The sequence below is a fragment of the Pelophylax lessonae genome, assembly GCF_965119305.1.
Source record: "Pelophylax lessonae genome assembly, chromosome: 7".
In the NCBI taxonomy this organism is placed as follows: Eukaryota; Metazoa; Chordata; class Amphibia; order Anura; family Ranidae; genus Pelophylax; species Pelophylax lessonae.
In genome coordinates, this window is record NC_138774.1 from 231,999,503 (window position 1) to 232,025,950 (window position 26,448).

The 26,448-nt window shown below is 45.2% G+C and overlaps 1 protein-coding gene across 1 annotated transcript in view; it reads left to right on the plus strand.

Annotated features, from left to right (window-relative positions):
- Positions 1 to 26,448, plus strand: part of PLXNB3 (plexin B3) — a 206,644-nt gene that overhangs the window by 76,304 nt on the left and 103,892 nt on the right. Inside the window, exons 2-3 of the mRNA XM_082264425.1 lie at positions 23,492 to 24,544; positions 26,009 to 26,188. Coding sequence (XP_082120551.1) covers positions 23,501 to 24,544; positions 26,009 to 26,188 — 1,224 coding nt within the window. The 5' untranslated portion in view covers positions 23,492 to 23,500. The remainder of the gene's footprint in view (positions 1 to 23,491; positions 24,545 to 26,008; positions 26,189 to 26,448) is intronic.

Genomic DNA, 26,448 nt, shown 5'->3' on the forward strand with positions numbered 1-26,448 from the left:
AGCCTTTCTCTACCTTTTTATCACGCAGGAACCCTTGAAATAACTTTCTGGTCCCCGGGAACCCATGCTAATAATGACTGTATCTACAGATCATGGTACATTAACATGATACTCAGCAGAAAAAGTGTTTCTTACATTTGTGGTCATTGAAAAGAATCATCCCTTCAGGGATAGCTAAAAAGATCATTGTTAGTGGTTACTTATCTGAGATGCAGAGGTTGCTCATTGCTCAAGGAACCCTAGTTTCGAAATGCTGTTCTGGAGGAAACCCTAAGGTTCTGCAAGAACTCTGGATGAGAAGGGCTGCTCTGGAGGAACTCTGGATGTAAAGAGTTGCTCTGGATGAAACCCTGCATGTGAAGAGCTGCTCTGAAGGAACCCTGGATGCGAAGGGCTTCTCTGGAGGAACCCTATATGCGAAGGGCTTCTCTGGAAGAACCCTGGATGCGAAGGGCTTCTCTGAAGGAACCCTGGATGCGAAGGGCTTCTCTGGAGGAACCCTGGATGGGAAGGGCTTCTCTGGAGGAACCCTGGATGTGAAGGGCTTCTCTGGAGGAACCCTGGATGCGAAGGGCTTCTCTGAAGGAACCCTGGATGCGAAGGGCTTCTCTGGAGGAACCCTGGATGGGAAGGACTTCTCTGGAGGAACCCTGGATGGGAAGGGCTTCTCTGGAAGAACCCTGGATGCGAAGGGCTTCTCTGAAGGAACCCTGGATGCGAAGGGCTTCTCTGGAGTAACCCTGGATGGGAAGGGCTTCTCTGGAGTAACCCTGGATGGGAAGGGCTTCTCTGGAGGAACCCTGGATGGGAAGGGCTTCTCTGGAGGAACCCTGGATGCGAAGGGCTTCTCTGGAGGAACCCTGGATGCGAAGGGCTTCCCTGGAGGAACCCTGGATGCGAAGGGCTTCTCTGGAGGAACCCTGGATGCGAAGGGCTTCTCTGGAGGAACCCTGGATGCGAAGGGCTTCTCTGGAGGAACCCTGGATGCGAAGGGCTTCTCTGGAGGAACCCTGGATGCGAAGGGCTGTTCTGAAGAAATCCTGGGTGCAAAGGGCTGCTCTGGAGGAACATTTGATGAGAAGGGCTCATCTGGAAGAACCCTAAGACTCTGCAGAAACATGGATGAGAATGGCTGCTTTGGAGGAACCCTGGATGAGAAAGAGTTCTCTGGAGGAACCCTAGGGCTCTGCAGAACCCTGGATGAAAATGGTTCACCTGGAGGAACCCTGGATGAGAAGGGCTCCTCTGGAGGAACCCTAGGACCCCTCAGAAACATGGATGAGAAAGACTTCTGTGGAGGAACCATAGGGTTCTGCAGAATGCTGAATGAGAATAGCTGCTCTGGGGGAACCCTAGGTTATTACGTAACACTCATGGGGAAAGGCTGCTCTGGAGGAACCCTGGGGTTCTGCATAACCCTTGTTGGGAAAGGCTGCTCCAGAAGTTGCTGTGAGTTTCCTGAGTTGTGGCTGATTGACCAGCCATCGGATGGTGCATGCAGTTGGCTCTGTCAAGTTGCATTTTCTAGGGTGGGGAGGGGGGGCATTATTCCTACTGACCAAAATGTAAGGGGCATTTTTCTCACTGACCCCTATTGAATTTTTTTTAGCAGGGGTTCGCCTAGATCTAAAAATTATTTGAAGGGTTCCTCAAACAGGTTGAGAAAGGCTGCTATTGATAGTCACTGCGCACAAATACAAACAGACACCCAGCTGCCTAAAGCACCTAAAGAAAAGAATACTGGCTTTTTAAACCAGGTTACCTCTTTATGTACTCTAGAATAAAACGTAAACTATCACGTACTTGTGATAAAAACGGCTATCAAGTGCCAAAGATTTCTTGCTAAACTTTTTTCCCTGTCATTCAATGGTTGGCCATGGTGTTATACCTTCTTCATAAAGACAATAGTTCTGTTGACTGTCGGAAGGATTTTGCACTTGAGTGACTGAAATGTTCCAGCATGACGGAATATTTCTGCAACTGAAGATTTCTGGCCTGGAAAAATGTTTATCGTTCGTTACTTCCTGTTCTATTTCCAGTAAAATAGTGATGTGCAAACCCTTGGTGTGTCAGGTGAATGTTGGCATTCTGTTCTGGGTATTATTCATCTCTTTTCTCTCTTTGTTTTATTTTTTCCTTGGATCTTTTATAATGGACCTTATTGAGAGAAATATCAAATGTGGCACAAGTCATTTTTAGGAGACCTGTAGGTTGAAAATATTTGGAAGCTTGTAAAGGGTCTGCAATAGCAGTGATCTCTAGCAATCTCAAGTAATGTGTTACCCGTCTTTGGCTGTCTCCCAAAGTGTTACCAGTCTATTGGCACTTTTTCACTGCAAGTACCGGCTCGGCTCTACTCGGCCCTGCTTGGCCCGGTTTGCTTTTCCACTGCTGGTACCGCATGGTACGGTGTTGGAACGATTCGGTTCGGTACGGTATGATTTGCTTTTCCACTAAAGTAGTACTAAAGTTAAGTGGGTGGGATAACAACGGGGTGGGTGGGATTCTCTGACCAATCAGTGGCTAGTAGTGACTGCATGCAAAGGATTGTGGGATATGGTACCGGGTATGGTACCTCTTGGAACCACAATCAAGGTGGTACTGTTTTTGAGAGCCGTACCGTTCGGTTCCATGCAGTGGAAAAGCACCACCGTACCGTACCGAACCGTTCCTACACCGTACCATGCGGTACCATGCAGTGGAAAAGCACAAAAGCGAGCCGAACCGTTCGGTTCCATGCAGTGGAAAAGCGCCATATGACTGTCTCCCAAAGTGTTACCCGTCTATGACTGTCTCCCAAAGTGTTACCAGTCTATGACTGTCTCCCAAAGTGTTACCAGTCTATGACTGTCTCCCAAAGTGTTACCCGTCTATGACTGTCTCCCAAAGTGTTACCCGTCTATGACTGTCTCCCAAAGTGTTACCCGTCTATGACTGTCTCCCAAAGTGTTACCCGTCTATGACTGTCTCCCAAAGTGTTACCCGTCTATGACTGTCTCCCAAAGTGTTACCCGTCTATGACTGTCTCCCAAAGTGTTACCCGTCTATGACTGTCTCCCAAAGTGTTACCCGTCTATGACTGTCTCCCAAAGTGTTACCCGTCTATGACTGTCTCCCAAAGTGTTACCCGTCTATGACTGTCTCCCAAAGTGTTACCAGTCTATGACTGTCTCCCAAAGTGTTACCAGTCTATGACTGTCTCCCAAAGTGTTACCAGTCTATGACTGTCTCCCAAAGTGTTACCAGTCTATGACTGTCTCCCAAAGTGTTACCAGTCTATGACTGTCTCCCAAAGTGTTACCAGTCTGACTGTCTCCCAAAGTGTTACCAGTCTATGGCTGTCTCCCAAAGTGTTACCAGTCTATGACTGTCTCCCAAAGTGTTATCCGTCTATGACTGTCTCCCAAAGTGTTATCCGTCTATGACTGTCTCCCAAAGTGTTATCTGTCTATGACTGTCTCCCAAAGTGTTACCCGTCTATGACTGTCTCCCAAAGTGTTACCCGTCTATGACTGTCTCCCAAAGTGTTACCCGTCTATGACTGTCTCCCAAAGTGTTACCCTTCTATGACTGTCTCCCAAAGTGCTACCAGTCTATGACTGTCTCCCAAAGTATGTCCCCAGTCGCCGACAACTCTTTTAACATGTCCACAGTCTCTGACCACCTTCCTTTTTTTTTTTTGTTTCTGATTACTTTCTGTAGCATTACATTCACCAAATTTTATGTGCGCCCCCTGGCAATGTCAAGGACGGCCTTTGAGTCCTCTTTTTTTCAAGATGACCAGCACTGTTCTAACCCTTCCTGACTGTATCTAAAATAGAAGCTTTGGATGGAGTTGGACTTTAACTACTTGCTGCCCGCCTACAGTAGTTTTACTGTGGGCAGGTGGCAGGCTGGACAACGTACCTGTACCTCCCTGTCTTGCTTCCATCGCCCCCTGCCCACCTGTGCTGTGATTGGACACAATACAAGTTTAGCAGCAGATTTCAGCCTATGATTTTTAGCTGAAGTCAGCTGATCAGCTGTAATACAATGAAATACAAAAAAACTATCAGCGCAAACCTATTATATGTGATAAAATAACTCAACACCAATTCACTGTGCATAAATCAGGTGTGTGAACTTATAAATCAATAGTGGTGTCCGGCAGCATGCACCAATCGTGTTTCACAAATCACAATAAACTATAAATCATACAAAAATGTGATGCGCCAGAAATATAAAATCAAAAAGTGATGACAATAAATCATATCCAGTTCATAAGGCACATAGCAATGTGTGTGCTTCCAATAAAATGATATAAAGAGTGTCCCGTGTTCAGATGAAGAAAATCCAGTGATGAAAACAACTTGTAATCACCAATATAGTGAATCCCTCCACCAGGTGAATCAGCCTCTCACCTTTCTGAAGGACCCAAACGGGCCAGCAATCACATGTATCATTGATCAGACTTCCAGGAAAGAGCCACACTATATTGCACCTCGAGGGATCCCGGGACATATAGAAAACAGATGAAGAAATCTAGTGCTCTCCGCTTACTAATGAGGGTATGCTTTATTAGAGAAAGGCAGATCAATGTGTCCAATCACACACAGAGTTCTGTGTTTACAAACTGTGAACAGCGATCTGGCTGTTTCTTCTCCCTAAAAAGCAGGGGGGAAAAAACAGGCAGATCAGAAAGTAAAAGCATCACAAATGACACATTGTTAGGCACACTATATTAACCCCTTGATTGTCCCTAGAGTTTTATTTTTTTTTCACAAGTCAAAATTTATTGAATAACAAAGTATAAATGTTTACAGATATATATACAGTGCCTTGCGAAAGTACTCGGCCCCCTTGAACTTTTCGACATTTGGCCACATTTCAGGCTTCAAACATAAAGATATAAAACTGTAATTTTTTGTGAAGAATCAACAACAAGTGGGACACAATCATGAAGTGGAACGAAATGTATTGGATATTTAAAACTTTTTTAACAAATAAAAAACTGAAAAATTGGGCGTGCAAAATTATTCAGCCCCCTTAAGTTAATACTTTGTAGCGCCACCTTTTGCTGCGATTACAGCTGTAAGTCGCTTGGGGTATGTCTCTATCAGTTTTGCACATGGAGAGACTGAAATTTTTGCCCATTCCTCCTTGCAAAACAGCTCGAGCTCAGTGAGGTTGGATGGAGAGCGTTTGTGAACAGCAATTTTCAGTTCTTTCCACAGATTCTCAATTGGATTCAGGTCTGGACTTTGACTTGGCCATTCTAACACCTGGATATGTTTATTTGTGAACCATTCCATTGTAGATTTTGCTTTGTTTGGGATCATTGTCTTGTTGAAAGACAAATCTCTGTCCCAGTCTCAGGTCTTTTGCAGACTCCATCAGGTTTTCTTCGCGAATGGTCCTGTATTTGGCTCCATCCATCTTCCCATCAATTTTAACCATCTTCCCTGTCCCTGCTGAAGAAAAGCAGGCCCAAACCATGATGCTGCCACCACCATGTTTGACAGTGGGGATGGTGTGTTCAGGGTGATGAGCTGTGTTGCTTTTACGCCAAACATAACATTTTGCATTGTTGCCAAAAAGTTTGATTTTGGTTTCATCTGACCAGAACAACTTCTTCCACATGTTTGGTGTGTCTCCCAGGTGGCTTGTGGCAAACTTTAAACTACACTTTTTATGGATATCTTTAAGAAATGGCTTTCTTCTTGCCACTTCCATAAAGGCCAGATTTGTGCAGTATACGACTGATTGTTGTCCTATGGACAAAGTCTCCCACCTCAGCTGTAGATCTCTGCAGTTCATCCAGAGTGATCATGGGCCTCTTGGCTGCATCTCTGATCAGTCTTCTCCTTGTATGAGCTGAAAGTTTAGAGGGACAGCCAGGGCCGGACTGGGAATAAAATTCAGCCCTGGAAATAATTTCATACCAGCCCCATAGCATTATTATACCGACCCAACAGCATAACGTCATTATTTTCTTGTTCATAAAAGGGAAAACCATGCATTTTAAAGCACATTTGAAGAGTGTATTATATATAGATAAGACAGATATGAAAGCACATATGGCTTTATATATATATATATATATATATATATATATATATATATATATATATATATATATATATATATGCGCAAATTCTGGTTAAAAGTGGTAAAAGTGCGGATATGGTATAGGAGGTGGTCATAGGCTGTGTGGACATGGTAATGGATGACAAGTCAGAGGCTACGGACATGGTACCGGAGATGCAGGGGCTGCAGGCATGGTACAGGAGGACACGTCAGAGGCTGTGGACATGGTACAGGAGGACACGTCAGAGGCTGCATACATGGTACAGGAGATGCAGGGGCTGCGGACATGGCACAAGAGATTTTAGAGACTGCGGGCATGGTACAGGAGATGCAGAGGCTGCGGATATGGTACAGGAGATGCAGAGGCTGCGGATATGGTACAGGAGATGCAGAGGCTGCGGGCATGGCACAAGAGATTTTAGAGACTGCGGGCATGGTACAGGAGATGCAGAGGCTGCGGATATGGTACAGGAGATGCAGAGGCTGCGGATATGGTACAGGAGATGCAGAGGCTGCGGGCATGGCACAAGAGATTTTAGAGACTGCAGGCATGGTACAAGAGATGCAGAGGCTGCGGATATGGTACAGGAGATGCAGAGGCTACGGGCATGGTACAGGAGATGCAGAGGTGGTGGGCATGGTACAGGAGATGCAGAGGTAGTGGGCATGGTACAGGGGGTGCAGAAGCTGCGGGCATGGTACAGGAGGTACAGAGGCTGCTGACATAGTACAGGAGGTGCAGAGGCTGCGGGCATGGTACAGGAGGTGCAGAGGCTGTGGGCATGGTACAGGAGGTGCAGAGGTGGTGGGCATGGTACAGGAGGTGCAGAGGCTGTGGGCATGGTACAGGAGGTGCAGAGGTGGTGGGCATGGTACAGGAGGTGCAGAGGCTGCGGGCATGGTACAGGAGGTGCAGATTCTGTGGGCATGGTACAGGAGGTGCAGAGGCTGTGGGCATGGTACAGGAGGTGCAGATGTGGTGGGCATGGTACAGGAGGTGCAGAGGTGGTGGGCATGGTACAGGAGGTGCAGAGGTGGTGGGCATGGTACAGGAGGTGCAGATGTGGTGGGCATGGTACAGGAGGTGCAGATGTGGTGGGCATGGTACAAGTTGCATCAATACTTTTAATAGATGTGTCAACTCTCCAAAGATTTAAAACTATGCTAACCTCTTGCTGCAGTGACTGAAGCCTCTTTGCTGTTGTTCCTCCACCCCGGAACCCCCCCTCTCACTCTCTCTCATCTTCTTCACTCTTCTTCACATCTTCTTCACTCTTCAGGCTCACCTGCTGGCTGCTGGCGCGGCGCGTGACATCAGTGTTGTGTCGGGACAGTGGGAGGGATCTGCGTCTGCCCATGACAGCCACAGCCAGTCAGTTCCACGGTCCACCCCGCCGCGCAGCCGCCCCGTGATGTCATGCCGCTCACAGCGGCTGACGAGTAGGATGGACCCTCCGGCTCCGTCACTCTCTGTTTGGAGCGCAGCGGGGGCCGGGGGCGGGGCTGCAGCGGCCATCATCAGAGCGGCCGGCCCCAATACTTAAAGCGGCGCTGCCGGCTGCCCTATCTTAAAGCGGCGCTGCCGCGATGCCCTATCTTAAAGCGGCGCTGCCGCGATGCCCCACCGGGGAATTTCCCAGTATCCCGCTAGGCCAGTCCGGCCCTGGGGACGGCCAGGTCTTCGTAGATTTGCAGTGGTTTGATACTCCTTCCATTTCAATATTATCACTTGCACAGTGCTCCTTGGGATGTTTAAAGCTTGGGAAATCTTTTTGTATCCAAATCCGGCTTTAAACTTCTCCACAACAGTATCTCGGACCTGCCTGGTGTGTTCCTTGTTCTTCATGATGCTCTCTGCGCTTTAAACGGACCTCTGAGACTATCACAGTGCAGGTGCATTTATACGGAGACTTGATTACACACAGGTGGATTCTATTTATCATCATTAGTCATTTAGGTCAACATTGGATCATTCAGAGATCCTCACTGAACTTCTGGAGAGAGTTTGCTGCACTGAAAGTAAAGGGGCTGAATAATTTTGCACGCCCAATTTTTCAGTTTTTTATTTGTTAACAAAGTTTTAAATATCCAATAAATTTTGTTCCACTTCATGATTGTGTCCCAATTGTTGTTGATTCTTCACAAAAAATTACAGTTTTATATCTTTGTTTGAAGCCAGAAATGTGGCAAAAGGTCGCAAAGTTCAAGGGGGCCGAATACTTTCACAAGGCACTGTATAATGGGGATAGTAAAAAAAAAAAAAAAAAAAAAAAAATAGAAAGGAAAATTTACCTATTTGAAGTTTTTGTGATGCCAGACATTAGGTTTCCATCACAAAGTTTTAAACTCAACTGCGTTGCCTCCTAGATGTTAACCCCTTCCCAGCGAGTGTCATTATTACAGTGACAGTGTACAATATTATCACCGATCCCTGTATTAATATCACTAGCGACGTCAGTAAGTGACCCTCCCATATAGTGTCTGTTAGCACCAGATTGTCTGCCACCTTATCACAGTCACACACTGTAATTTGCTGATCTCCACCATTACAGTATAGCGTCTATAGTTGCGTAAATTCCAGTATATATACCAGGGTTTCTCAACCAGGGTTCTTCTTGAGGTTGCTAGTGGGTTCCTTGAGAAATGGGCAATTTCTGCCTCTCAGATAAGTTTCCAATGACACGATTGTTCCTTTTTGCTATCTGTAAGGGGGTCATTCTTCCCAATGATGACAGGAGTAATAATGTGATATAGATTAGTACACACTATAAGAAAATCCGGTGAACATTTTTCTTCCAAAGAATTTTCGTACGATTTTCGTATAGTGTGTACACTAGTAGTGTATACTTTCCACAGCCGATTCTGAATTTTTGTACGAAAATTCTCAAAGGGGCAAACTCTAAATTTTTTTCTCGTACGGAAAAAAACCAACGATTTTAGTTTAATGTGTACTGTTTTCATACAATTTTTGTACAAAAAAAATGAGAAAAGAAAGACTGCTTATGACCCGAAACAATAAACAACAACAAAAAAAAGCCTTTGTCGCACGAGAATTTTTGTACAAATTTCCGTTTATCGGTTCCGATTTACTGTGAAACAAGGAAGATCAGACGATCGTTCGCCCGATTTTCTTATAGTGAGTACCCCACTTAAGGAGCATTCTGCCCACTGACTGTCACACTAATGTGTCATGAGTTGTAGATTTTGTAATTTTTAGCAGGGGTCCCCCGAGACCAGAAATTTATTTCAATGGTTCCTCTGTGTTGAAAAGGTTGAGAGGCTAATATATACCATAGTTTATAGACGCTGTAACTTCCACGCAAACCAAAAATTATACAGTAATTGGGATTTTTTCTTTCACCAAAGACATGTAGCAGAATACATTTTGGCCTAAATATATAAATATAAATATAATTGGATATGCTTTATAACAGAAAGTAGAAAAAAATTCTTTTTTTTTTTCCCCAAAAAATTTTGGGTCTTTTTTGTTTATATAATGAAAAAACTCAGGGATCAAACATTACCAAAAGAGCTCTATTTGTGTAAAAATATTATATACATTTCGTTTGGACACAGTGTAGCATGACCGCTCAATTGGCAGTTAAAGTAGCGCAGTCCTGAATAGCAAAATAAATGCTCTGGTCCTGAAGGGGGTAAAAGCTTCTGGAGGCCAAGTGTTTAAAAGAATGCAAGATCTTACCGATCTTGACAAGTTGGTACAACAGGCACCTGACCATCACACCTACATGACCTCCTATTCAAAAGCCATAGGCATTGAAATGGAGCTGTTAGCCTTCACTGTTCTGGCAATACTTTCTCACAAGATTTTGGAGTGTGTGAATTTGTGGCCATTTAGCCAAAAAAAAAGTATTTGTGAGATCAGGTAATGATGTTGGATGAAAAGACCTGTTTTGTATTCGGTGTTCCGATTCATCCCAAAGTTGCTCAGTAAAACAAGAAAATTGGCCCGTGGGACTTTATATGAGGTCGTGCTCAGTGGCTGGAAATAATGACATGCACAGTATATGAATAAAAACAACATAACATTTTATTGCAATATAAACCAACATGGCAATATATGCTCAAAGACACATGATATAGCTCAAAGGCTCAAATATGAATGGCATATGACATAAATGATATATTCACAACTTTTTTGATATGCATCTTGGTGTATCCTCTCGATGAAAAATACCATAATTGATACTGTAAGAATGTACATTGTGGTCTGACGCGTTTCGGGAGCAACATCTCCCTTCCTCAGAGACCAATACGTTCAAGGTATCTCTATGGAAAATAATGATATATTAAAGTCTACAGTAGTGATGGAATTAGAATAAAAGAGTTCAATCAAATCAAAAATGGGAGCTAAAGGGAGTACTGTTGCTCAGTAGGATTGAAGTCAGGGTTCTGTGCAGTTAGGTTCCAATATAATCCATTTTTGTTCTTGAGTTTAGATCCACTTTTACTCTTCTATTAACTTTTGGTTGCCTAGATGTTGGGTTTTCCCTGATTTGGAAAGGGCAGAATGGAAGTTCTACATTTTTTTTTTTTTTTTTTTTTTTATATGCTTTAAACCTGAAGGCTGTATCCTTTGATTTGTTGTTGAACTTTGTGCAAGTACAGATCTGCACTGGGGATTGTTTTGCTGCCCTGCAGCTCAATGCAAAATGTAGCCCCTATTACATTACACATAATACCTCCTGTCTGTGTTAACCTCTAGTTTTCCGACTCCTCGGTTGTCACAGTCAAATGCTGCATTCAACCTTCCCAGTGAGAAAAAAGACACAGTTGGCCTGCGTTGACAGAGGTTCCCAGTGGTATGGTGCACTCAGCAGATGACGTACAGCGCAATCAGGCACGTTCATATCACTGTTGTGCAATGCATTATGGATGCTTTTTCCGGCATCAACGTATTTTGGTACCCATTGGAAAATATAAATGCACCAAACTGCACACTGGCACTCAAAACAATTGGTGCGCAAAGACGTGCGTTAAACTGTTAAATACATGACTGTGGTATTGTCCACACCGCGGCTGCCATGGTGCCCCTTTTATACACCACCTCCCTTCTATTACTTCCCCCCCCCCCCCCCCCAAGCAATAAAATCCACTACACCTTTGTCTTGGGTTTAAATGTCCATAGCAGCCTTTTAATGTCCATAGCAGCCTTTTATTAAACAACCGTAATTAACAATACAATTTTTTTTTATTTTACATACCTCCTATTCACATAATATTCACATAACATAACCTAAACAGCCTGAACATAACCTAAACAGCCTGATGTAACTGTCTGCCTTCCCCCAGGTCTTAGGATTTTGAAGGCACCCCTTGAATGACCAACCGGCTGTATCTGGCACCCACCACATCTCCATGGCCACCAGCCGCAACTGCATCGGCTCGGAGACAATTGTTAAACAATACGCCAACCAATCAAAACACATTACCTCTGACACTTAACAGGGCAGGTACACCCATATCGAAGATGGGCCCAACCTTCGTTCTCCAAAGAACGTAACCATCCCCTGCCTTCAAAACCCATCAACCTCTGCCCCTTTGCCTGCTGCTATAACAAATAAGTCCCCGTATCCAAGTACAAACCAAGCCCCCCCCCAAAATGTGGCTACACTTAGGGCGGGAGGTTGGGAGATTCCTTCTTCTTCCACCTTCTGGAACTGAGGCCAAAGCTCCACCTACCCCCCAAAGAGGCCACCGGGACAACTCCCTGCCCCACCCAACCCTACACCAATAAGGTAAGACCTAATCCCACCAAATATATTAACTCTTTATCTACTGCGGGCTAGCTTGCCAATCCCAGTTATGTAGGCTTTCCTCCTAGGCTACGCCTGCGTATACAGGCCTTAGCTTTGCATTCACCTAATATTATGTGCGACAGGTCCTTTGGTGATGTCAAGGGCCGCGCATGAGCCCCCCTATCATAGGCTTTACCTGTCAAATTATTTCTCTCCATCCAGTCCTAAAATTTACACAGCTCTGCCACACTGCACAGTCATGTTTGACAGGGCTGGAGATAGGATTTTCCTGTACTGCAGTTAAGTATCATTTTCAAGTTCTGTCCCCCTCCTCCCCCAGCCTGAGACTGGACTGTGAGTTAATCTCTTAAGTCAGTGGTCTCCAAACTGCAGCTCAGGGGCCAGATGTGGCCCTTTGCTTGCCTTTATCTGGTTCCTGGGGCACTATTCCACCAAATGACACCAATGATAGGGCACCATTCCCCCTACTGACACCATAAATAGGGCACTATTCGTCCCATTAAAGCCATTGATGGCACTGATGGCGGAGCATTTGCTACTCCCTCTGGTCACAATCGAGCCGTCCCAAAGCCAGAAGGGCAGTAAACTGGCCCCTTGCTTAGAAAATTTGGAGACCCTGTCTTAAGTGAACGAGCTCTACATACAGGTAGGGCCTGACGCACTTCATACAGTACCTCTACTCTGCATCCTTATATCGAATTTCTGGGATACACATGCTGTGGGGTTTGTGGTACTCTGTGTGGGGCATGAGCAATTTAGGTGGTCAGCTAACTTTTACTTGATGTCAGTTGATATGATATTATATTAATTATGGTCACTTTATAAAAAGGGCCATTGAGCATGGTGTATGAACAGTGTATAAAAAGGGCCTCCAGAATGGTGTATTATTTGGTTATGGACAACAGCAAAATATTTCCATCTGGACTTTGAGTGCTGGCTTTTTCTGCATTTGAAGTTGACGTTGCCACCAAGGAGCCATACACCTACCTTATTCCTGGCCTCGAAAATCTATGCAGTATGATATAATGTATTTTTTCAAATTTTATTGCTGTCCAAAGGGTCCCCACTGGAGATTTTTATCCTCTCGTGTCCTGGTGACCATTGTCACTGCCAACTCAGAAAGAGAAAATCCAAAATTTTGAGTATAGTGGGTCCCCACGGAGATGTTTATTCTCTTGTCCTGTCCTAGTGACCATTGTCATTAGGACTCAAAAAAAGGAGAAAATTAGAAATTTTGAGTTGTTACCAGAACAGGAATAGTTGGTCTCCACTGGAGATATTTATTCTCTCATTTTATGCTCATGATCATTGTCACTGGAGTTTAAAAAGAGAGAAGATGCAACATTTTGAGTTGTCATTAGAACAAGAATAGTAAGACAAGTTCCAAAAAGGACACTTTTTACCATGACAACTGAGGAGATTTAGCTCACTTTGGAGACATTTCTTCTCACTGTCTGCTCTCTCTAATGGACAAAAGGTGAAGGGAGATCTCCCCAATGAGACACAGAGGGCAAAAAACTGGGTTTTGATCTATTCCCTCCTGTATTCGCGATTTCCCGCATTATGTGCCTTCTATTAGAGCAGCTTATCCATTTTTTAATGGACTGCCAACCCACGTTTGACCCTAAACAACGATTTGCATGGCCCCAGCCACCAAGGCCGGCCCTACCATGGGTCCCGCTGGGTCCATTGGACCCAGGGAGTACTTTGAGAGGGACGGCAAAAGTCATCCAGGGGCGGCTGCTCCGCTGCCTTGTAAAAAGGCTGCCCTCAACACGCATACTCATAGTTGCTGGGCGCGAGGGTGCTTGCACACAGTCTAACACCGGCTGTTAAACACCCGAGCGAGCACACATGAAGAGCTCAGGTGTGTGCTGCGGGGGGCGGGTTACCCACAGGAGACAGAGAGCAATAAGAGATCCCTTCCCCACGACTCCACCAGCAGCCGATGTTCGGGCGCAGCATGCAAGACTTGGATTTCTATTGGTTGGAACTGGAGGTGAGGGTGAGGCTGGCCTCGCACCCGGCACACCTTCTTCTGCTCTGGTAATATAAGTTACTTCTGTGTGATAGAACACAAAGGGTGTCCATCATTTTTTCTAGTAGTGGTTGCTGATTTCTTGGATGGCCTATCGTGCTCAAAAATGACTATACCACCCTAGTCCACCCCTATACTGCCCTAGCCTGTCTATATATAATGCCCTAGGCTGCCCCTATACTGTCCTAGCCTGTCTTTATACTGCCCTAGTCTGTCTATATACTGTTCTGGCCTGTATATATACTACCATAGCCTGTCTATATACTACCTTAGCCAGCCCCTATACTGCCCTAGCCTTCCCCTATACTACCGTAGCCTGCCCCTATACTACCCTAGCCCACCCCTATACTGCCCTAGCCCACCCCTATACTGCCCTAGCCTTCCCCTATACTGCCCTAGCCTTCCCCTATACTACCCTAGCCCACCCCTATACTGCCCTAGCCACCACTATACAGCCCTATCCCAGTGGCATATCATCCATGGGTGCAACCTGTTCTCTGCACGCGGGCGCCCCCTGAGGGGTGGGGGGAATGCTGACACACACTGCACCCATGGATGCCCTAGGGCACCAAGATGGGGGAGCAGTAACATGGTGGTATGTCATATAATTTTGCATATAGACAAGGTGCTGTTGCATTTAAATCTGACTTACTGATCAATATAATTTTAGTTTAGGTTGTGATATCAACTACAGAAGTTGGGGGTTTTTGGTGGGCATGATTTCTTTTGGGGGGTGGGGGGCAGCATTTCATTCTTGGGCCAGGCCTGCCAGCCACTATCCTCAAACGAGGACTAATTCCCGTGTTTTTTGAATTTTTGAAGGAAGATATATGTGAATACCACCAACTCAAGCTGGCCATACACCAGTAGAAGTTTGTTCGAACGTTCAGCGGGAAATTCTGAAAAAAACGTTATGGGCTCAACAAATTTTGTATGACCCCCTGAAAAATTTTGATTGCCTTTCTAAGGTTTTAAATTATATGTACAATTTGGAGATGAACATGTGATGAACTTTATATATTAATTTTTTTTTTTCAATGGAAAAACCACATTCACAGTTAGAATTGTATTCACTCAAGAAAAACTTTCCATTCTACTACCTTGATTTGTAGTTGAAACAAATGTTGATTTTCACCCTATTAACTATTAGAAAAATTAATATTCCAAAAGTTTATTTTTTGGAACAAAACTCTACTACAGTAGTGTGTGGCCACTGGCCAATGTAAATCGCAGTACTGTTCTTTAGCAGTGTACATGACAGGCTATATATATATATATATATATATATATTTTTTTTTTTTATGGCGTTTAGAATGCTTTACTGACCTACGACCTCACAGGTCTTAACTCGAAGATTAGCCTTCCATGGCATGGTTTCGTTCAGATTAAATGAGGTGATTTGGAATGTCCATATGGGGTGTGTAAGGTTATAAGGTCAATGTGAAGATAACCCAACATTCTCTATACCTGTGTGAATATTTACAGATAAGCAATGCTATGGGTCTTGGGATGTGCTTATCAACTGATGGACACAAGATAAGCTGTGTCTGTAAACACTACACACAATGAGAATATTTGACGAATGATCGTTAATTTATTTTTTTTGCCTGCTAGTTGCATATCGAAAATGAAGAGCTTACTTAAGTATGAAAATTCTCGTATGACAGAATACAGCTTTCGAAAGTAAAGTAATGTGTTGTATTGCTATGTATTTTGTAGTTTCTGAGCATGCGTGGTCTTGGTCTCCCAAATTTTTTTCAGACGAATACTGTACTGATTAAACGAAAATCGTATCTTCTGGTTTCGTCGGAATTTTTTTTTTCCACTTTATCCCTTCGGATAATTTCGCATGAACTGTCAAAAATGGCTCTCGAAAGCTGTGTACGAATGATCAGAGTATCGTACGATCGCATTGAAAGCAGTATTTTTCATCCGATTTTCTGATCATGTGTACTAGGCTTTAGACATCTCCAATAAATCACTTTTATTAAAGGATAAGGGCTCTTTCACACGGCCGCTCCATATGTCCGCAAATCATCCAATTTTTTTGCGGATGATTTGCGGACATAATGTAAGTCAATGGCATTGCGGATGTCAGCGGAATGCCATCCGCTGACATCTGATTTTCTTCCTTTCAGTTCTGTTCCATTTTTTGGAACGGAACAGAACCCTATTTCTCTATCGCTCATTGACAGACGTAGTCCTCGGTGATACAGCACCTTCGGGTTATGTTGCCTCCACAGGAGCAGGACTAGACAGGAAATAAAAATGCTCTGGCCACACCCCAGGGGCAGTCCCCAAGGGTATATCCTCTCACTTCCTGCTACAGCAAATCAGTTTTTTTCTGTCTAGTTAGGAGTAAGGACCTAGATGCCTTGCTAGGATCTTCGGTCCTGGCAGGAATTTTTTCTTAGAAAGGTTTTTTAGACCGCTTTTTTCTCCAGTGTTCCTGTGAGATCTTCAAGCAAGAAAGCTGGAACTGGGCGACGGGCTGGATGTTGAGATCCAGTGGTCACCCCAGTTCAGCCTACGAGCGCATGCAGGCCATAGCTCCGCGCTGGGTTGGCCGCGACATAGTCCCACTGGACGGGGACTGACCCTGCGAGTTAAACGTCTCGCTTAAACGCCAATGACCATGAGTCACGGCGTCCGTATTGGTCGACAGCCCTCCCACCCCGGTGGAGAGGGGTACTGTCAGGAGTTGGCGCCCGCCTGGTTCCGGTATGGTGAGTAGTATGTTCACCCTTTTCCCCCTGACGGGTTTGTGGTGAACGCGGGCCCCTCTCTGAAATGGTAAGGATGGGTCTCCCCTCTATCCTATAACATGTCACAGATCCCCCTATTTGAGTGTGATTTTTGTGAACAAGAAACCAGGAGGCTTGGTTTGGGAGCTGACAATCTAATGTCATTTCAAAACTGTAAAGATGACTGAAGTCAGTGGCAGTACTAGAATATTACTGTGGTAGCATAAGGTATCCTACCTGTCAGAGGTTCACAGGGCGATGTCTATGCATGTATAACTGCAGTCCAGATCGCATTCCTCCAGCTAGGGCAGGCTGCCTTCCGACGGCCCACGGACCGCATGCGGCCCGCCAGGGTCCGGTACCGCCGGCCAGGCTGATCACCATCCAGGGTGAAGTTTGGGGGGGCCGATGCACTCCCGCAGGCCGCTAGGCCGAATACAGCATCCCGCAGGCTGCTGCTAAGCCGCCGCTATCCTAACAGGCCACCGCCATTGTCTTGCAGAGCACACGAGGCCGCCATATTGGCGTAGCCTCGTGTCTCCAGCATGGGGGCGGCCATGTTTGAGGTGACCAAACACCTCGTGGAGCCAGGGGGAGGCGCGGGGAGGCGCCGGAAGGCGTGTTAAGGGACGGAGCCGCCTCCTTTACCCAGGAAAAAGGGCCAAAGACTTCCTGTCTGTAACAGGACAGCACTGAGCAAGCTGATGAAAACTTCTGTGCATCAGGGATGAGCCTTGGGGTCTCTCTCTCTCTCTGTGGGGTCCAAAAAGGCAGGTAACACTGAGGGGCGGTGTTGCGACTGGGGGATACAAAAAAAAACAAAAAAAAAAATGTTTTTTACTTTGTCATTTTTTTGTCGCTGGCAAATGTCTTGTATAATCATTGACCCTGCCGCATAGGTATCCCCACCTGATCCCCTCAAGGTGGCCGCAGGACCCTCCAGTACCCCACTTGTTTTTAATGCATTAGCGGCAGTTTTGGAGTCTTTGGTATCCCGGGTGGAGGTGGCCTGTCAGGGACGGGGGTCAAGAAGCGACCCCCGCCTACCCCTATTTTTTATCTGATACTTCAGATACGGATTCGGATCTGGTCAATGCAGCTGCAGGTCCCTCTTATGGGGCTGTTGTCTCAGGTAGTGTCTCCTCAGCAGTGAGGAGAACGTTTCTGCCTCCGCCATAGCACAAGAGTGGTGGATGCACTAGTTGTGTCCGTCCGGGAAACCTTTAGTCTTGAGGTTACACCGGCAGAGGTAGCTGAGACTGAAATTCTTTTTTGGTACTTGTTAGCCTACCAAAAGGGCGAAGGATTTTCCTTTACCCAAATGGGGTCGTTTTGAAACGAACCCCTGTTATTTCCTAACGCATGGCTAGGCGCTATCCGTTTGAGGAATCCCTCTTTAAAGGATAGACGGTACCACCTGCTGTCTTGCCACAGACTGTTAGGATAAGGAGGACCTCGTAACCAACGAGGACCTTCCCTTTCTGCTCATAAAGAGTTTGTTCGTTCCGCGAGGGCGGGCGATAAGGCGAAACCCTCCAAAGCCCCTTCAGAGGGTTTTTCAAAGGGCGCTGGTTGGCTAAACAAAAAGTCCGGCTCAGCCAAGCCTGAAGAATACAGCCTGATGCGCCCCTACCCATCTCTGGGGTGGGGGGATGTCTTCACCGATTTCCGGATCCATGGCTTGCCAGAACCCCGGACTAAGGGGTTCGCGAGGTCATACAGTCAGGATACAGGATCGAGTTTCGATCACTTCCACCGGTACGATTCTTCCCTTCTAACATTGAACGGTTTCAGGGGTTCTATTCGAACCTGTTCACAATGCCCAGGAAAGAGGGCAAGGTGCGTCCAATTCTGGACTTGGGGAAAGATAGAGTCCATCCGAACAGTGGTGGCCTCCCTGCATCAGGGGGAGTTCCTGGCGTCCATAGACATTTAGGATGCCTATCCTTATATCCCCATCATCGCAGGACATCAGCATTTTCTTCGCTTTCCCAAAGATCATCCCTGGTTCCCACCAGGAGACTGAACTATCTGGGCCTAATGTTGGATACATCCTGGGCAAGAAAGTTTCTCCTTGCGGAGAAACTCCAGAAGGTTCAGTCAACGATTCGGATGTTGCTGTCCGTCAATTGGCTGGGACTGATGGTGGCCTTCTTAGAGGCAGTACCGTATACCCAGTCTCATACCCAAATTCTCCTGAAGGAGATTTTTTTCTAATGGAATCAGAATTCCGATTTCCTGGACAATCGGATCCGGTTGAGCGAGCGGACCAGGAAGTCTCTGATGCTCAACCAGGGGAAGTCATTCCTTCCGATAGCATCCAGGTTACCAATAGGGTATCGGAACTGAGAGCGATCAGATTTTGTCTGATTTACTGGACCGAGCAGCTCTAGAGCAGCCCGATTCGGATCCAATCGCACTATGCCACGGTCGTGACTTATGTCAAGAAAGGGGCACTTAGAGTGTCCTGGTGGCCATCGAAATGACTAGCATCTTTCATTGGACGGAACAGTTTGTTCCAGGATCTCCCCGCAGTGTTCACTCCGGGGGTGGGAAATCGGCAGGCAGATTATTTCAGCCATCAGATTCTGGATCAAGGGGTATGGCCTCTTCATCCAGAGGTTTTTCACTAGCTGTCCCTTCATTGGGGCACCCCGGATGTGGATCTGTTGGCACCTTGGCTCAACAGGAAGGTGCAGAGGTTTGTAGCTCGCACCCGCGATCCTCTAGCGGACGCAGCAGAAACGCTGATCGCCCCGTGGGAGCAGTATCAGCTACGGCATGCCTTCCATCCTCTCAAGTTACTGCGGGAACTTCTTCGCAGGATAGAGGTGCAGGGAATTCCAGTTATTCTGGAAATTCCGGACTGACCTTGTCGAGCCTGGTACGCCGACTTGGTGAGGCTAGTCGCGGACGCCTCTTGGAGACTTCCTCTCAGGGAGGATTTGCGGTCTCAGGGACTGATCCTCCATCTTGCTTTACAATCGCTGGCTTAATGGCCTGGCCATTGAGACCCAGGTACTGAAGGACAAGGGAGTGTCAGCTTCAGTTATTCCTACCTCTAGTTAAAGCAAGGAAAGCGACTTCCAGCACATGGAAGTCTTATATGGCGTGGTGTGAATCTTTTGGATTTCCCCCACATACCTATTCGGTGACCCGAATCTTGGTCTGTCTGCAACAAGGGGTTGAGCAGAAACTGTCCTTGAGCACTATCAAGAGTCAGGTTTCAGCGTTAGCAATCTTCTTTCAGAAACCTTTGGCTAATCATTCCTTGGTGCGGAATTTCATCCAGGGGGTGCGACATCTGGCTCCGCCAGTGCGCGCACCCTTACCGCCTGGGATCTTAATTTAGTGTGGTCGGTTCTTCAGAAACTTCTCTTTGAAGATATTAGGGAGATTCCCTTGCTTACATTATCCCAGAAGGTGGCCTTCTTGGTGGCCATTACTTCTGCACGCAGGGTGTCAGAACTGGCCGCATTATCTTGACATTCCCCATATCTGGTGGTTCATAGGGATAAGGTGGTTCTTCTTCCAGATCCATCCTTCCTTCCTAAGTGGTTTTCAGAGTTTTCATCTGAATAAAAATATTGTGTTACCTTCCCCGTGTCCTAAGACTAGCCATACTTGGGAGTTGGCATTACACTCCTTGGATGGGGTTCAGAAGGATACACTTGACTACTACGAACTTGTTTTCGTAAGACGGACTCACTTTTTGTGATCACGGATAGCCCTTGAAGGGGGTTGCCTGTGTATGCCGCGACCATATCTAGATGGACCAGTCAGACGGTGGTACAGGCTTATTCTATTAAGGGTCGGAATCCTCCGTTCCCTGTTAAGGCGCACTCTACTCGGGTGCCTAGTGTCTCCTGGGTCTTCCGCCATCAGGCGTCAGCGATCCAGGTTTTCAAGGCGATGACTTGATCGTCGGTTCATACCTTTACAACATTTTATAAAGTTGATGTGATGGCATCGTCAGATGCCTCTTTTGGCCACAAGGTTCTGCAGGCCGCAATCTGAGGAGACTGTTGGTCTACCTCAAGGGTTTGTTGGGTGTTTCACTTAGGTCTCATCTTTTTGCTCGATGAGTCCTTGATGCTTCTGGTTGGCTCCGGTTGGGCCTTCTGGATTTTGATTTCTGTTATCCCACCCCTCATTTGTGGTACTGCTTTGGGACGTCCAGAGTTATTAATCAACGAGGACTACGTCTGTCAATGAGCGACAGAGAAAAATGGATTTTTGTAAAATCTTACCGTAAAATCCTTTTCTCTTAAGCTCATTGACAGACGTAGTACCCGCCCCTCTGTTTTTGAGTTGGGTTGGGTTAAATTCTCTAAACACTGCTTTGTGACATAACTGATTTGCTGTAGCAGGAAGTGAGAGGATATACCCTCTTGGACTGCCCCTAGGGTGTGGCCAGAACGTTTTCTTTCCTGTCTAGTCCTACTCCTGTAGAGGGCAGTATAACCCGAGTTGTTATTAATCAACGAGGACTACGTCTGTCAATGAGCTTAAGAGAAAAGGATTTTACGGTAAGATTTTACAAAAATCCATTTTTTTCCAATTGCAGTAAATATGTCCAAAATCCCTCTCGAATCTACCAGTTTCAGCTTTCTCCCAGTGTTTCCTGAGTTGACAACATTATGCACAGGTTACTAATGGGGAGGGGGGGAGTATTGTCACCCAGCCATGAACACTCCTGTATAGGACCTAAGTCATCCTTTATCAACCCTTTCACCCCAGAGAAGCCCCTAAAATTATTTTGAGGTCATGGGGAACCCTAAATATAACCAATTCATTGAAGGTCATTTGTAAAAATTACTCTTAAATTGGTGGTCAGTAGGAAGACTGAAGCCCTTGGTGGTAAGAAAGCCACACACAGCTCAAAAGATAACTGGTGTTGTGCTGCTGGCTATGACAAATGGCTTTGGCACTGGTACTATGCAGACACCATCAAATGTGAGGTCAGTCAGTCACAGCTCAAGGAACACTTACCTCTGGAGGAACCTTGGTTGAGAATGGCTGTCCTACACATTGCAAGGTCCTATAGTCCCTGCATTATGTCACCGGTAGACCAGAGGTTCATGATTAACAGTGGAGCCTGGGACTTGTAGTCGGGAAGTCAGCAACATCACCAGCACTTGGGGACCTGCTGTGACTTCCCCCACAGTCCTGACCCTGCAGAGCAGCATAGTGATCAAATAAAGACTAACTTGGCTAAAAAATATATTTATTCTGAATTTTTTTACATAACACTGTGGGTTGCAAGCTCATACTCCAAAGGTGATGTCACAGCACCATTCATAAATTTAAAGAATATCAAATAGTGCAGCGCTACCCCAAAAAGTGAAATATATAACACTGTCTTATAACTTTCCAGTATGGAAAAATGTACAATACTTATAAATATTAATCATGTGATCTTCAAATAAACAAAATCGCAAAAAAATTCAAACAGTGACATATAAAGTGAGAGAAGTGAGTCCTTGGTGAAATAGAATCCATCAGAAAGAAGGAGATCCACAAAAGCCTCAATACACGTGGAAAAATCTTCCATGATGATATCCCCACTAATCCACATAATAGAAAGGGAACCACTTCACCCAGTGTTTATAAATCTGCTCACCTCCAAATCTGACCTACAGGCTTCTTAGGAGGTCAAATCAGCATTCTTCCCTTAAAGGGTAACTTACAAGGGTCTGCTCTCCACTTATATGCTCCACCAGTCCTCCTCCGTACACCACATCAGGCAAATACGCACAGAACAGAAAAAGACATTCTAGTGCTCACTGACATACTTCATTTCAATAGTGAGGGTATAAAAAAAACTCACAAAATAAGTAGAATAATGCTTTAAAACCACATAATATTCAACACAGTTCTGTGTAGTTCAACTCACCACAGACTCCGATGTAACGAGCGTGATTACGTCATCCGCATGAGCTCCGCATGAGCTCTACACGTTTCGTCCAGTCAGGACTTTCTCAGTAGGAGTGTCTTCACTGAAGGCCTCTGTTAAAGGAGCAGCGGGCTTGCTGATGCTTTAAAAGGATACATGTAAAGAAGAAAAATACACAGAATGCCGTTGCTGAAATGTTTACTGATTTGGCAAAAACTGAAAGTATTGAGGTGAGACAGCCAGACAAATGGCATATTCAGACGCATATCAGCAGTGGAAGCCTCGGTACAAGGTTCCTTTTTAAAAGTGCTAGTTACTTGGAGGTGATGGCAATCCATTGGCTGTTGGATCTCTATTTTGTATTAAGAGCTACACTCCTTAGGGTTTCATAGGCTATATAAGATATGGTCAGATGGACATTGCATACATGGTCCAATGTTATGATCTGTCATGAAGGCTGATCTCATATAAAAGGAGCAATGGGTTGTGAGAGCTGCCTGTGCTTGTAGGTCATCGCGTTCACCCAACATGACTTTTATCCTTGATTTAGCTGCCCATAAGGAGAAGGCAATGACTGCCAAGCATTAGAGGTTTCCAAAATGTTGAAATAACTTTGTCTAATAATAGGGCCTTTCTGATGCTCTCAACTGCATATATCTCATTTATTCACAGAACTGTCCTACTTTTCGCTCTGTTGTATACATTTTATTGTACCATTTAATATGACAAATATGGTATGCTCATGAGAACCCATATTTTGCTTAATGGGAATTTCTGTATTTTTTCCCGTTTATACACTATGAACCTCATGCTTACTTTTTGGGGAACTTCTATGAATGTATTTTGAGCTTTTCCTGTACTGTCCTGAAATAATGATGAGTTATCAAATTATGTCTTGCCAATTAATGGGTTTGGAGCATGTTGTGTCAGCTGAGAGATATGATTAATCATTTTTCTTTTTCCATTTTAGCTAATCGTTATGTTGGATCTGGCTCAGCCCCTGCTCATTTTCCTCTGCCTATCTTCGTCTGTTTCTTCTTTCCCTTATTTTCTCCGGCCTAATGTCACCTTCAACCATATGGCTTATGACCCTGGCTCAGGCTCAATCTACATTGGGGCTGTCAGCTGGATCTTCCAGCTCTCCCCTGGCCTCCAGCTTCTGGCAGAGGATTCCACCGGCCCTGTGAATGACTTCCCAGATTGTCTACCTTTCAAGGAAAACAGAGACTGCCCTCAGGCTGCTCCCACCCAAAACACTAACAAGCTACTAACTGTCAATTTTCATAGTGGGGAGTTATTGACTTGTGGTCACGTGTTTCAGGGCATTTGTGAAAAGAGGAGTTTGGCCAACATTTCCAATATTATTTACCAAACCATAGACCCTGGTGACAATCAGTTTGTGGCTGCCAATGACCCCAAAGTCACTACTGTGGGAATAGTAGAGAGGACGTCACAAGGCCTTGATTACCTATTTGTAGGCCGTGGTTTAACAGCTAGGCTCTCGAGTGGAATACCACCAATCACCATAAGACAACTATCGAAGTCACCTGTCTTTTCCAATGAGGGTTTGGGCAAACTGGTCGTGGGAGACTTTTCGGATTACAACAATATGTTTGTCAGTGTTTTCTCCAACGATGGGCACGTCTACTTCTTGTTTTACCGCCGTGGGTCCAAATCCCAAATGGACTACAAAACCTACCTCGGCAGTGTGTGCAGCCAGGACCTCCATCTCTACTCCTATGTGGAAGTCCCTCTCGTGTGCCAAGGGGGCTACAACCTGGCACAGGCTGCCCACCTGGAGATTAAGAACCAGGAACTCTTTGTGGTATTTGCTGCTAGCCAAGGTTCAAGTCCAAATCCAAGCAGCCGGACTGCTTTGTGTTCTTATAGGATGAAAGACATAAAAGAAAGGATAACAGCCGCACGAGTCCTGTGTTACACAAAACTCGGCAAAGGAGAAAGTGGGCAGGAAGAGGCCGGCATCGAGTATGGAGTGAATTCAAGATGTGGTTCTCTTCCTACGGTATGTGTCTGTGGGTAAATCATAGCATCCCACTGATGTGATTGAAAGTAAAAGCACCAAAAAAAAAAAAAGTTCAGAGAATTTAGTTGCAAGTCAGTTATATTTTAAAGAGACCCTGTCACCAACCTTAAAAAAAAATGAGGTACAAGCCCATATTGATAAGGTATTTTAAATGCTTAGTTGCAGCTTTTTCCTTCCCATAAACAATTTTTGTAGCTTCCGAGAATTTCCTGATAAATATATCATCTTCCTTAGATGGCAGCACCCAGATCAGCGTACTTCCGCAGTGGTTACACTCAGGTGTAATTTTTTTTTAGTGCGAACACTCCCTTGTTTTTCCCCGAGTCTCTGTGTGGTGGCAAAAAAGTAAGCAAAGCTACATTGCAACATGACGAGGAATGTCAAGGGCAAGATCAGGAGATAAGAGTTGTTATAAAAGGACAATAAAAGGAATCCAGTCAGATGGTGGCTGCTCTCCTAAACCAGGTTCTGAGAACCTAATACACATAGAGAGAACTTATAGAGGCACCCTCTTCTGCTTGTATTTTTTTTGTATTTTTCTATGTGTGGTGGCAGCTATTTTAATAGATGAGCAGGGCTTTGCTTCTTCATATCAGAGTTATCTCTCTGTTAACTGGTTGGGAAACAGGAGATGGCAGCAGGAGATGTTGAAGGAAACACAGATCCACAAAATACATAAAGCAGAAGCACGGAGATTCTTGCACTGCAAGTCCTCTGGTACAACTTCTCCTCCAGAAAGGAGACCAGTAAACCGTATAGTAGTGGCATCATAAAATCTCACTCCAAATCTCATAAGACTGGCAGCCAAAGGCAGCAGTGCCTTGGGCCTGTGTCATGTCAGACAGTTTTTCTTTCCCATACAGGCCTGTTGGAACACAGAACCCACTTGAAGCAGATAAAATGCAGGTCAAAAGGAGGTCAACTGAAGCATCTAAAACTAAAATGAACTTTTTGCCATTGACACAAGTCTGATGTCCTTTGACACAGGACCTTAGATTAGGGATCCTCAAACTTCGGCCCTCCAGCTGTTGGGGAACTACACGTCCCATGGATATTGTAAAACTCTAACATGCCCAGACATGACTAGGCATGATGGGAATTGTAGTTCCTGAACAGCTGGAGGGCCATAGTTTGAAGACCCCTGCCTTAGATGATCTCACATAGCAGACATGTAGCTTCAAGGCTTAAAACACAGAAGTACCTAGGCACAGGGACTGCACAGCCATAATTCAGGAGGAATTCAAGACTAAAGCTAAATCTTTCAGATTCTTGCATAGACACAACAAACATTTTGTAAAAGTTCCTTATGAGACAGCCAATCTTCACTTATTGAGTTAGATACCTGCAATGTAATCAGGACCACTCATGACCGTAATGACAAATATATTGATAACCTCACAGAACTTCTGCCATGAATAATTTTGTTTCTCTGTTTCTTCCCAGGATTCACCAAAGAACTTTCCATGTGGAGGTGATCACACCCCCAGCCCAATAGCCAGCCGGGTCCCTGTCTCTGTGTCACCTCTCCTCATGTATGATGCCAGCCTGACAGCAGTAGCTGCACTAGCTGTAGATTCTAACACCGTTGTCTTTCTTGGAGATGCCGGGGGACACGTTCACAAGGTGACCTTCTTTCACTCATTGTTCAACAAAACTGTATAGAGTAGACAAATGTTAGAACCCCTGTTCTGTTCCCAGTTTTAATTAATGTCTCTGATCTTGCTGCGGAGATTTAATTATTCTGTTTGTCATGGTTTCCAATATTACTGCCACTGGAAGTTAGAGGAAGATCCAAAAATTTGAGTTTCCCCTTGAACAGGTATAGAGGGGAGATCATAAACAAAGTAGAAACAACTGCACTAGTCCAAAATATGTGTGTAAAG